The following is a 13726-nucleotide window of genomic DNA, read 5'->3' as shown; positions in this document are numbered from 1 at the left end:
CAATCCTCCAGTTGTTTTTACAATATATAATTGATAATATTTCAACCGGACTGTAGCTTCTTCAATAGGAGAGAGGGAGAAACTGTCTGCTCCAAGCTGCTGCTCATGCAAAACGCTGTTGTCACCCAGCCATCCAATGACGCAATGTGATCTTTCTTGCTCATTTTTCTAAATAAAAGCCTGACACTATGTCTAAAGACTGTTCACAACATGTGGACGCCATGGGAAAAGGAATCTGGTTGATATCCCCTGTTAAATGGAGCGAAGGCAGGCAATGGAACGGAGAGCTTTCAGGAAAAACAGCACCTCCGGGTTGGATTTTCCTCAGGTTTTCGCCTGCAATATCAGTTCTGTTATACTCAGACAATATTTTGACAGTTTTGGAAACTTTATAGTTTTCTATCCTCAACTGACAATTCTATGCATATTCTGGGCCTGAGAAATAGGCAGTTTCATTTGGGTACGATTTTCATCCGAACTCCTATGATCTCAAGGATACAACATGTACTGACCAAATAATTGCAGATATTTTTATGATTTATTAGCTACTGTATGAAGCGGTTTTCACAGGGACACCTTTGCCCATCTCCCAGACAAACTGTACATTATAGCTAAATACTTTAGCCGTTGATTTGCAATCCTAAGTGTGTTTTTTTTTTTTTTGTGAGAAACGATTTGGTAATGGTAGTGCTTGTATCCCCAGCTAACGTTCCATAGACATTGGTAAACACAACGTATTAATTATATGATGTGATATAACATTGGCTATCTACATTGAATAACAAAAATATTCAAGAGACTAGACATGCAACATCCCAGTGTTCACCTCTTTTCTATCAATGTTTCTACCGTCCAAACACTAGGGGAGGGAAAATGTATCACACTCGCACGATTGGTCTGTTGTGAAAGATTGAAGGATCACTCTCACCACTGTAAGTGTGCTCGAGCTCCTTTGTGTTGCGTTGTAGTTTTTCACTCGGCTTTACGATTTTCCATTTGAGGGTTTTGTCTGGGACAACATGGCCGCCGCAGCAGGTCGCTACTACAACGAGGGTGGCAGAGCAACGAAAAGACAGAAAACCGAAGACGGGATGACGACGGTAAGCATTGACTTGCGACTTCGTTGGGAAGGAAAGGTTCATGCATCAGTAAAACAAAAATAGCCAGCGTTTTGGAACTTCAAGTGTGCAAAATATGAATGCTGAACATGAGCGAGCCTAAACTAGGCGGAACTAGTTAGCTATGGTAACGTTTCTGTAATTAGCTAGCAGAACTAGCCTCACAACCGGCGTTTTTGCTTGTTCAACCAAGCTTGTATATAAAATCATAAACTATATTAAACGTTAACATGGTTAACTAGTTTTTTTTGGTCTAATGTGTGGTTAATGAAGCTATGTTTCTAGTAAGCTAACGTTAGCGTTGTGTGATGAAGATTTAAGTTCAGGTTTGTCATCAGGCTCACCATCAATAAAACCAAGCGGAGATACTTGGTGACCATTTTCATTAATTTAGTACACTTGTTTCCTAGTATTGTCAAACACCGCAATGCATTTGGGCAGAACCTTGTGTTGATATCACTTGTTTGTATGGGGAACGTAAGCTATTTTGGGCCTACGTGGAATGTACGACAAGCGTTAGCCAGCTAACCATCTTCTGGCAGGCAGCCATTCCACTCACTTATGCACGGGCTTGTCTTTTCAAGAAGACCAGGCTTTATGCAAAGCCCCCCACTACTCTATAAATTCAGTTTGTGTTGTTCATATCAACCCCATCATTGTTTAGGATTTTTTGGTACCCTAGGGTGGTGCCTGTCATTAATGGGTTGGTTTTGATTGGTATCACACCCTGGGGATGTGTATATTATCGTGGTATTGTCATCTGTAGTTTATTTTTTATTTTTTAAATCTACATTTTTTTGTCATGTTTGTAAGGAGGGCTATGATGACCCCCATAAAACGCTCCCTTCCCCGGTGGTCCACATCAGGGGCCTTGTTGATGGCATCATGGAAGCAGATCTAGTGGAAGCCCTGCAGGAGTTCGGGACCATCAGGTGACTGTCCAACACACTTGAACAAGCCTTTTCTTGGACTGGATAGATTTTAGATTTTGCAACATTGATGTATTTTCTTCCTGTAGCTATTATCCTAATTGCAGTGCATAGAAACCAAATTATTCAATCTTGCATTCTCTTCAGTTATGTTGTCATGATGCCCAAGAAGCGCCAGGCCCTGGTGGAGTATGAGGACTTGAATGGATCCTGCAACGCTGTGACTTACGCAGCTGAGAACCAGGTCTACATTGCTGGGCACCCCTCCTTCATCAACTACTCCACCAGCCAGAAGATCTCCCGGCCCGGAGACCCAGACGACTCACGCAGCGTCAATAACGTGCTTCTGCTCACCATCATGAACCCTATCTACCCCATAACCTCGGTAACACACCCACCGTTATACAAGGCGGCTGTTTCATTGCTATGACAAGGCACCATTGTTTGGCTCACTGCAACACATTGTTTTACACACTGTTAAAGGTCCAATTGAGCCATTTTTTTTGTCTCAATACCCAGAAATGATTTGATAAGAATGAAATACCTTACAGCAAAGAGCAATTTCTCAAGCAAGAATTTCGCAAGGACTGTCAGAGTGGTCTAAGTGGGGTGGTCGAAAACTAGATGTTATTGGCAGAGTCTTTCTCATTAGTCTAACTAATTTACCACCAGGCAGGCAGTCCCCAACTCCATCCCAATAAAACAGGCTGACATTTTTGCCAGTCTTTTCAAACAGCTCTTACAATAAAATGGCATTATATTATCATTTTCACAATTTCCCAGTATTATTCCAACCTCAGTGTGGAAATACATTGTAGAATAATAGTGAAGATATCAAAACGATCAAATAACACATATGGAATCATGTAGTAACCAAAAAAGTGTTAAACAAAGCAAAATAGATTTTAGATTCTTCAAAGTAGCTTGCCTTTGACAGCATTGCACACTTGGCATTCTCTCAACCAGCTTCACCTGGAATGCTTTTCCAACAGTCTTGAAGGAGTTCCCACATGCTGAGCACTTTTTGGCTGCTTTTACATCCCTCTGCTGTCCAACTCATCCCAAACCATCTCAATTGGGTTGAGATCCGGTATATCAATCCGTCACTCTCCTTCTTGGTCAAATAGCCCTTACACAACCTGGAGGTGTGTTGGGTCATTGTCCTATTGAAAAACAAATGATAATCACAGTAAGTGCAAACCAGATGGGATGGTGTATCAATGTGGAAGGCTGTGGTACCCATGCTGGTTCAGTGTGCCTTCAATTCTAAATAAACCACAGACCGTGTCACCAGCAAAGCACCTCACACCACTTCCATGCTTCACGTTGGGAACCACACATGCGGCGATAATCCGTTCACCTACTCTCCGTCTCACAAAGACACAGTGGTTGGAACCAAGAAGCTCAAATTTGGACTCATCAGACCAAAGAACAGTTTTCCACTGGTCGAATGTCCATTGCTCGTGTTTCTTGGCCCAAGCAAGTCTTTGTATTTTGGTGTCCTTTTAGTAGTGATTTCTTTGCAGCAATTCTACCATGAAGTCCTCACACAGTCTCCTCTGGGGTGGCAGGTAGCCTAGTGGTTAGAGCGTCGGACTTGTAACTGAAAGGTGCAAGATCAAATCCCCGAGCTGACAAGGTAAAAATATGTCGTTCTGCCACTGAACAAGGCAACACCCACTGTTCTGAGGCCGTCATTGAAAATAAGAATTTGTTCTTAACTGATTTGCCTAGTTAAATAAAGTTTAAAAGAAAGTTGATGTGTCTGTTAATTGAGTTTATTTGGGCTACAATCTGAGGTGCAGTTAACTCTAATGAACTTATCCTCTGCAGCAGAGGTAACTCTGGGTCTTCCTTTTCTGTGGCGGTCCTCATGCGAGCCACTTACATCAAAGTGCTTGATGGTTTTTGTGACTCTTAAAATTTTCCGCATTGACTGACCATGTCTTACAGTAATGATGGACTGTCGTTTGTCTTTGCTTATTTGCGCTGTTCTTGCCATAATATGGACTTTGTCTTTTACTAAATATACCTTCTGTATACCACACCTACCTTGTCAAAACACAACTGATTGGCTCAAATGCATTAAGGAAAGAAATTCCAAATTAACAAGGCACACCTGTTAATTGAAATGCATTCCAGGTGACTACCTCATGAAGCTGGTTTAGAGAATGCCAAGAGTATACAAAGCTGTCATCAAGGCAACTGGTGGCTAATTTGAAGAATCTCAAATATATTTAGATTTGTTTAACACTTTTGCTTACTTCATGATTCCATATGTTATTTAATAGTTTTGATGTCCTCACTATTGTTCTACAATGTAGAAAATGGTAAAAAGAAAAATCCTTGAATGAGTCGGTGTGTCAACTTTTGACTGGTACTGTATATAAAACACAGCAAAATCAAGTTTGACTGTACTGGGCCTTCAATCAAACTATTTTGGTTCTCTGTTCTGCAGGATGTGCTGTATACCGTCTGTAACAACTGTGGGCCTGTGCAAAGGATCGTCATCTTCAGGAAGAATGGAGTTCAGGCCATGGTGGAATATCCTTTGCTCAAAATCTCATTGTTCAAAAATGTGTATCGGACCTGGGATCTCATCACCACACAGGTTCACATTCCCTGCAGTCCATGCCACACAATCTTAATTCACTCCACACTCGAAGCTTCTGTCAGCACCCCTGACAAGTCGTCTGCAGTTGGCAGCTAGTAAATATTTGTTTATTTGTTCTTGATATAGGTCTAATTGTGTAACAAGTGCTCGTTGTTTTCGTGAGCAGAGCTTTGAATGACAAGGTGAACATGTCATGTGTAAAGTAGGCAAATGCTTTTATTATCCATAGTTTCCTTCACTTCCCATACATTTGACTCTGTGCAAAGTGCCCAGAGGGCGAAAGCCTCTCTAAATGGGGCAGACATCTACTCTGGCTGCTGCACACTGAAGATTGAGTACGCCAAGGTGAGTGGTTACATGCTTATCTCCATTTGTCCATCCAAACACCGAGCTCATTTCACTGAAGGAACACAGCGATGGGCAAAATAATGAAATGTTTGAATGTCTGTCTTCACAGCCAACCCGCCTCAATGTGTTCAAGAACGACCAGGACACCTGGGACTACACAAACCCCAACCTGAGTGGCCAAGGTAAAACACACACGGCCCCTCAAGCCGTCCCCCTACCCTTCCTCTCCTCCTTTTGCTCTAATGACACTGTGGGATGGGTAGAGTCCCAGGCCTCCGGCTGTAGTGCCTTTGAACGCCCTGCTCCACGGTAACTTTAGCCACAACCGCAGCGGAAGCTGTTCAGAGGCGCTACATCTGTGATGCATCACCCTGTGTCCTCATGCTCTCTCAACACCACAGACGTGCAGTAAGGGCACGAGGAGTGACCTTGAGGGGCAGCCATTTTGCAGCACATGCTCCTGCATGTTGAATTGTCTGCATTGCAGACCACTGCATGCATTCATGGGTAAACTGATGAATTCCCTGTTATGCCACAGTGAAGAACCTGGGGTCTCATCACACAGGTTCACATTCCCTGCAGTGCATGTCACACCTCACAATCTCACTTCCACACATCAAGCTCCTGTCAACACCCAAGCACTGTGTAGCACCCTAGGCGTCTCACTTGGAATGCCCATGCATCCGTTAATCTTAAACATATTGGAGATTTTGTTTGCAAAATACAGTTCTGGTTATTTCTTCCTTTTGATTAGTCAATCACAGTTAAGGTCAGGTTTTGGCATTCAAATCTGTTCCTTGGGGCTTAAGTGTCTGTAGGTTTCTATTCTAGCCAGGGGGAGTTAGATAACTGCTGACCCTGTAGTTGTCATGGACCAGGTTTCCCTGACATTGGGAGGGATGGGGGGGTTAAGTGAAATGTATAATCCACCCCAGAAATTAAACTCCTGTCAATTTGGTGAAAGACTATGTTCTACCGGGGTAAAATTAAAATGCTCCGTCTGTAAAATCATGAAGGAACGTGTCATAGCTAAATGGTTCTCGTCACTGGAGATAACACACGATCACATTTAATTTAAAAAAAACATTACCCGCACTTCAGATCATCAAATCAGCCAGTCGGTGGTATTTGTATTTATTATGGATCCCCATTAGCTGCTGCCGAAGCAGCAGCTACTCTTCCTGTATGGGCATACATCTATCTGTTTATATCGTCTCATGACAAAGTATATATTTATTTGAGATGGTACACTGTTTAGATTGAGTACAAGTTATTCAGCTCAGCTTCCCCTTGCAATGCACCCTGTGTCTGGGAAACATAGCATCATACTCTGCACTTGCTCTGGGCAGAGAGGAACTGCAAGTTGAACCCGGTGAGAGACTCCTTAATTGATAGTAGTTTTGGCAATGTTACAGCTAGCTAGCTACTTCACATGACTTTGTTATGGTGTGTAGCTACGTTTGCTAGTTAGCAAGCCAGTCAGCCCAGAGAGAGTTTTGTAGTCAGATTTCCACAATGATTTTCACATTGCTAACAACCTTATGACAAAATGAAACATTTCTTTCACCTGCGCCGAATACATGTGTAGTAGACCTTACGTGAAATGCTTACTTACTACAAGCCCTTAACCAACAGTGCAGTTCAAGAAAGAGTTTATTTGTTAAATATTGTCTTAAATAAATGTTTATATAAAGTAACACAAATGAACAATAGAGGCTATATACAGGGGGTACAGGTTAGTTGAGGTAATTTGTACATGTAGGTAGGGGTGTGGTGACTATGCAGTGTAAAAATAAATAAATGGGGGGGTGTCAATGTAAATAGTCCGGTGGCCATTTGATTAATTGTTCAGCAGTCTTATGGCTTAGGGTAGAAGCTGTTGAGGAGCCTTTTGGTCTTAGACTTTGCGCTCTGTTACCGCTTGCCGTGCGGTAGATGAGAGAACAGTCTATGACTTGGGTCTTTAACCATTTCTAGGGCTTTCCTCTGTCACCGCCTAGTATATAGGTCCTGGATATATTAGTGTTAACACTGTTAATCATAAGACTTTGTGGTTTGGGGTGGATTATCCCTTAACTTTATTTCATTAGGAACATTGCAGAGACATTTGTTCAATGTTATTTCTGGAACTTTCAAGAAGTCCAATTTACGACCTGTCAGTCGTTTACTCCATTTGTGGATGGATGTTTTGTATCCAAGTAGGGTTTCTTGTGGCATTCTGTCTCCATTTGGAGATGCTGTGCTGCCATGAGTCGAAAATAAAATCGTAGAATTCCAGTGATGTATGATGCTTTGTAGATACATTGCTCTTTTAGTTCAACCTCTTAAAGTGCAGAATATTTGGCATCTAATGGGACACGGTGCAACAGCAGTATGTGATTTTTCCTTGCTTTTAGCCATATGCCCTGATCCCTTTTATGCAAAAGGGAACACCATTTTAGTTGGAGTGGTAGTCCATTTAATCACCCTGGTGAGTTTTTTTTATTGGTAGTTCAGATTCTCATATGAGCCACCATGGCCACATCTTCATTTCAGACACTTGACACTGAGGTAACAGGTGAAAAAACGCCTGTCCCATGTGTTTAGATGGTCCCTGTTAATGTGCAGGTGTTAAGGTGCGGCTGGCTGCCCCGTGAGAAAGAGGGGCTCCTCATTGTGTCCTCACTGTGCACACTCATACAGACTCCACTACAGCCCCCACTCACTGGTACTCCAAACCAACCAGCTCCTCAGTAAACATCGGACACAATGGGGGCAACAGACACTGGAATTCACACAACCTCAACTCTCAATACTTCCTACTCCCAATTTTCACCACCACTCTACACTTCTGCAAGGAAAAAACATTTTACTCTTTATCCCACTGTTGGTTTGAGGAAAGTAGCCGTCCTGTTTTGATCATGGTAAGGGCCTGAGACACTCCCAAGAGTCAATTGTGAGCAGACACCCAGCATTAACCACCACCACAGACTGATCTAATAGATTTATAGCCATCCATCCTCTTACAAGTACAGCATATCTCATCTCCAGAATGCTGAAGATCTCACCTTTTGACAAAACACATTGTGTGATGGGGGCGGGAGTCTGGTGTGTGGCCGATAAGGCCACTCCTCCCAGCCCTCGGGATCTGACTGTCAGACACAACCACTTCAGTGAGCAACAGTGGAGTTTTCTAAACACACTCTAAACAGCCTAAGAAGGGAACAGATGACACTACATACTGAGACAATATACAGAGGCAGAGAGACCACTCTTTTCTCAAACTACCACTATGCCATCCCATCTCTTGACTTGGGTGTGTGGGCTTCCTTTTGCTATCACTCTCCCATCTTGTGCTGAACAACACAACACACCACCGAGCTGAATATTCACGTCAACGACACACCAAGCTGAATCGCCATGACAACACACCACGCAGACAATGCCATTCCAGATGATTTTACTGCCAAGCACTAGATGCCTTTCACTTCGCCATGGGGGGACCACCTCTATTGTACAAAAAAACAAACAAGCAGCACATGTGTGCCCACTTACATGAGAAGACGCACCCCACAAACTCAAAAGGGGACCACGAAGACACAAGCATCAAACACCCGCCAAGCATACAAGCATAGAGGCAGACTGATAGAAACTTCAGCATTTTCCCAAAGCTCTCTCTGCATTGATGGACTCAGGTGCTGTTTTTTCCCCTTTACCTTCCCCTCCCATTTCCCCTCTTTTCCGTGCTGTTCTTGTTGATTCTACTACGTTGTTTTTTTTTCTTTCTGAACTGGCCCGTAAGTGATACCTCTAACGCCTCCCGTGTGATGCAGGTTTGGCTCTGTGTGTCTGACGACAAGACACGCCTCAATCAAACGGTGCAAATGTCCTCCGGCTTTGCGTTCAAAGCACGGTAAGCTGGAAATTGGCCTCAAATGGCAACCCATAAAAACAAAGCGACAGCAACTTGAAGCCAAGCATGGAAGATTGGTGGATGCTCTTTCTCTGGTGGTGTGGAAAGGTGGAAACTGTGAGTTGAAGCTGGAGTCACAGGTTTGGCGGGTAGGATCCTTGCTGAAGAGTGCCCCCCTACCTGCCCTCTGCATCCTGTGTTCTCCGTGTTTGGTGCTGTAAGTACATGTAAAGGGACATGACTGACCTGGTAATAGATAATGATTGTAATGTAAATGGTTTGTTGTGATTGACTTTGTCAACCCCATATGTGAATTGTTGACTTTTATCAAACTCATGCATCAAATTCCAGGTCTGGAATCTCCTCAGATTTCTGCTAGTGCTCTTTAAGATAGAAATGTGTAGTCTCACAGCAACATGGAAATATCTAGTTTTCCACATTGAGGCAGACCACGGTTAGATGTATAAGCTGATGTAGTTTGTAAAATCACAGTAAGCTGGACATTTCTTTGTTTGTTGTTGGGTAGTCCATGATATTATCCAGGTGACATCCCTTATTGATGTCACCTATTAAATCCACTTTAATTAGTGTAGACGAAGGGGAGGAGACTGGTTAAAGAGGGATTTTTATGCCTTGAGACATGGATTGTGTATGTGCCATTCAGAGGGTGAATGGGCAAAACAAAATACTGGGGTATGTTGGGCTCCTGAGTCGCGCAGTGGTCTAAGGCACTGCATCTCAGTGCAAGAGGCGACACTATAGTACCTGGTTCGAACGCAGGCTGAATCACATTCGGCCATGATTGGGAGTCCTATAGGGCAGCGCACAATTGGCCCAGCATCATCCGGGTTTGGCCAGGATAGGCCGTCATTGTAAATAAGTATTTGTTCTTAACCGACTTGCCTAGTTAAACATTTTATTTAAAAATGGCAGGTGCCAGGCGTACCAGTTTGTATGTGTCAAGAACTGCAATGTTGCAGGGGTTTTCACGCTCAATTTTCTGTGTATACTAGGAATGGTCCACCACCTAAAGGACATCCATCCAACTTGACAACTGTGGTAGTCAACATGGTCCAGCATCCCTGTGGAATGTTTGACACCTTGTAGAGTACATACCGACAAACTGAGGCTGTTCAACTCAATATTAGGAAAGTGTTCCTAATATTTTGTAAACTCAGTATATTCATTCACACAAAATAGGTCCAGCATTCTAGGCAATGGCAATATGAAATTCCAGGCCTGGTTTTTGTTTTTCTGTCAACGGTATTTCAGACATTGTGGCCCATGGGTGGGGTACCATGCATTTGTTGTCAGACTAGGAAACCCAACTCATGCTAGAATAAATCAGTTGTTTTGATGTCTACATTTAATAGCTCAATAAAGAGTATAATAATTCGTGTAGCCCGTTAGTGTTTCAATTTGATTTTTCCACGGTTGTGCTCTAGTCTGCTCTCTTAGAACATCCTTCACAATATAATATTTTTTATAATAAATGTATTGAGCCTTTCTTTAGGTAGAAGAATATTTGTTTAGTTTGTACATCATTTGTTTTGGTTTTGACTATGTGTATGTACCTGTACAGATGCTGATGCTGAAGGCAATTGGAACAATTCACAAGGTGTGTGAGTTCGAATGGGAGTGGTTAAGAGTATCCATTCCATTTGCTGTGCTAATGTTAAATCCTCCTACAAATCTCCAGTATGTTACATTTTGTAGTTATGGTAACAAATACATATGATTTTCTTAACACGCTCAATATCTCTACCCAGCTTCTTGTGCATGTTAATCACAGCACTGACCCATAGTTTGTAGATGTGCCCCTTTTGACACATTGATAGACTGTCGAGTCAGGGGCTCACTTTATTGCCGTTTCTTGCCCTCAGATCCCAATGCCAACCCCAACAAGCGTGTGAGACAGCCAGCTCTACTAGGAGACCATCCTCCAGAGTATGGTAGGCAGAGACGTTCATTGTACTATGAGCGTCACAGGTCAACTCTGTTGGGATGTTTAGAATGACTCCAGTAACGGTTTGCCCAATCACCTCTGTATATCTTTTTATTTCACAAGGCAGCCCAACCGGTGGTTATCACGGCTACCATGATGAAAGTGGCTACGGACCTCCTCCACACTACGAGGGTGGTCGCCGCATGGGGCCTCTGATGGGAGGGCGTGGCCGCGGACGTGGCGGCAGTTACGGGGGACCTGGGTATGGACATGGCCCTCCTCCCCCTGGTGACTACAGCGCCCACGCTGACTCCCCCGTTGTCATGGTGTACGGCCTGGAGCCTGCAAAGATCAACGCCGACAGGGTCTTCAACGTCTTCTGTCTCTACGGCAATGTGGAGCGGGTGAGTTCAGATGGGAACGGCGCATTACTGAGGCGGAGGTTATAGACTCTTCAGGGTTATGTTCTTGCTGGGGGTATAGACAAGGTTCTATGGTCATGTTGGAGGTGGGTAGTAGCAGTGGTAGAAAAAGTACTCAATTGTCGTACTTGAGTAAAAGTGAAATACCTTAATAGAAAATGACTTTAGTAGTATTCTACTTGGTGACTTTCACTTACAGACAGACAGGCACACTCAATTACAAATGCTGTATTTGTGTTTAGTGAGTCTGCCAGATCAGAGGAAGTAGGGATGACAACGCATAATATTGATATGTGCGTGAATTGGACCATATTGCTGCCCTGCCTGAGCATTCGAAATGTAATTTTTGGTGTCCGGGTAAATGTATTGGAGAAAATCACATTTTCTTTAGGAATGTAGTGGAGTAAAAGTTGTCAAATATAAATAGTAACGTACAAATACCCCCAAAAACAACTTTGAAAGTACTACTTAAGTATTTTTACACCACTGGATAGTAGGATAGGTTTTCTGAGCCCTGTCCCCCTCCGTCCTCAGGTGAAGTTCATGAAGAGTAAGCCGGGGGCAGCCATGGTGGAGATGGGCGACTGCTACGCTGTGGACCGCGCCATCAGCCACCTCAACAACAACTTCCTGTTTGAACAGAAGCTCAACGTCTGGTCAGTGCTGCTTTCAAACTCTGCATACACATTGATGTCCATAGAAACTGACTAGAAACACATTGATGCAACATGTTGTCCATCCTCTGTCCACAGTGTGTCCAAGCAGCAGGCCATCATGCCTGGTCAGTCCTACGAGCTGGAGGATGGCTCCAGCAGCTTCAAGGACTTCCATGGCTCCCGCAACAACCGCTTCACCTCCCCGGAGCAGGCGGCCAAGAACCGCATTCAGCACCCGAGCAACGTCCTGCACTTCTTCAACGGGCAGCCCGACATCTCCGTGGAGATCTTCAACGGGGTAAGACAACTGGAGAGGATTGGGGGCTGGAAGCTTAGAATTGGGCTGTTGGTTCTCTTGGGAGGGTTGAACTTGACAAGTTTGGCTTACTTAGTTTGTGTGTGGGTGGAAAATGCATTTCTCATGAACAAACCCTTTATCCTTTCAGGTCTGTGAGGAACTTGGTGTGAAGAACCCATCTAACATCAAACTCTTCACTGGAAAGAGTGAGTAATATGAACTTTATTTGCATGAATTATGTTGCATCTGGTCTTTTAAATTGGAGTGAGTTCCCATTGGTTTGATGTTGCAGTGTCAATAAATTGGAATGTGTGTCTCTCGCCTCGGGTGGCGCGACAGGTGAGCGGAGCTCATCCGGGCTGCTGGAGTGGGAATCTATAAACGACGCCATGGAGGCTCTGGCCATGATGAACCACTACCAGATGAAGAACCCCAGTAAGTACTCAGACTGCGATAACAACACCACAGCTAATGATACCAACGGTGAGCAAACACACAGTAACTAGTCTGTCATTCAGGAGTGATTTTCCCAAAAACATGATCTTTAGTACTAAGATCAGTCCGGGATTCATTCGAAGGCCCTGCACCACCCTACCGACAATGAGCCTTTTTAAAAGGCAATTTACCAAATGTTCACAGAGATCACATTCATGGTAAACGCTGCGGATGTTGACTCATGCATAAATGGAGGAACACTGATCTTAATGCAAAAAATTCTTTGTTTTTGGGAATTCACCCCAGACTAGTTAATGAGAATGTATTATTCTGGCCCGACATCTCTCCAGTTGGCTAACCTTCCCCCCCTTTTTTCCAGGTGGTCCGTACCCCTACACACTGAAGCTGTGTTTCTCAACCGCACAGCATGCCAACTAGGCATGCCAACTGGCCCCCACCCACTTAACTCTGTGTCCATGCATAGTGTATATTGCAGTCACGTCTTCACTCCAAGTCCCCTCTATGACCCAATGAATTGTAAACGAAATGTATGAGATTGACCAGCGTTTTCCTTTAACTTAAGTGATAATATTGAGGGCAAGATTTTTTACCAGAGTGTGTATTGTTTGATTTTTATTTTAAAACATTTGAATTTGTTCAGTACATTAGACCTCAGAACAAAGAACCTTTTCCTATTATGAAACAAATTAAAATTCCATGTTAACACTGCCTCTTTTTTTAATAAAGTGAATGGTGAACTATGGTGATATTCTTTTCTTCTTTCAGTTAGTAGATATTAGGCTTAAGCCCTGCCTTGAATCCCTGGATCTGTGAAATCCATCCCCTATACTAGGTGCCAGTGAGACATCGGATTCTGAAACACAGATGCCACCCTCTTCAGTACATAGCATCAGATACAAAACCATGAACAATGTCAGAAGAAATACAGTTAACTCTTAGTCACATCCGAACAGAACAATTTTATCGCTGTAGGCGGTTGATTACTAATCCCATTCTCAAGGAGCATGCACTGTATCACTAACTTTGAGGTACGACTGTTTGCAGTCAA

General features: G+C 43.4%; 2 protein-coding genes across 8 annotated transcripts in view; one reads left to right on the top strand and one right to left on the bottom strand.

The window, feature by feature from the left end:
• The first annotated feature begins 979 nt into the window (after window positions 1–979).
• hnrnpl (heterogeneous nuclear ribonucleoprotein L) lies at window positions 980–13424 on the top strand. Of its 7 annotated transcripts, none has more exons than XM_065023764.1 (14): window positions 980–1100; window positions 1932–2050; window positions 2195–2432; window positions 4506–4593; window positions 4912–5006; window positions 5119–5191; window positions 10484–10519; window positions 10785–10853; window positions 10970–11250; window positions 11803–11924; window positions 12021–12222; window positions 12371–12428; window positions 12562–12705; window positions 13037–13424. In XM_065023764.1, the coding sequence occupies exons 1-14, from the start codon at window positions 1020–1022 to the stop codon at window positions 13093–13095; spliced, it is 1665 nt and encodes a 554-aa protein (XP_064879836.1). In that variant the 5' UTR covers window positions 980–1019; the 3' UTR covers window positions 13096–13424. The 7 variants fall into 7 exon arrangements, 6 of the variants coding, with proteins under 6 accessions (XP_064879836.1, XP_064879838.1, XP_064879840.1 ...); XR_010464922.1 differs by having other exon boundaries at window positions 982–1100; window positions 12515–12657; XM_065023768.1 differs by having other exon boundaries at window positions 983–1100; window positions 12562–12657.
• LOC115136039 (cation channel sperm-associated auxiliary subunit gamma-like) overlaps window positions 13276–13726 on the bottom strand; it is a 32354-nt gene continuing 31903 nt past the window's right edge. Inside the window, exon 29 of the mRNA XM_029671380.2 lies at window positions 13276–13531. Within this exon, the coding sequence (XP_029527240.2) occupies window positions 13440–13531 (92 nt within the window). The 3' untranslated portion in view covers window positions 13276–13439. The remainder of the gene's footprint in view (window positions 13532–13726) is intronic.

Source organism: Oncorhynchus nerka, linkage group LG10 (assembly GCF_034236695.1).
Source record: "Oncorhynchus nerka isolate Pitt River linkage group LG10, Oner_Uvic_2.0, whole genome shotgun sequence".
NCBI lineage: Eukaryota > Metazoa > Chordata > Actinopteri > Salmoniformes > Salmonidae > Oncorhynchus > Oncorhynchus nerka.
The sequence above is the reverse complement of the archived record's forward strand: the minus strand, read 5'-3'. Positions and strand labels throughout refer to the sequence as shown.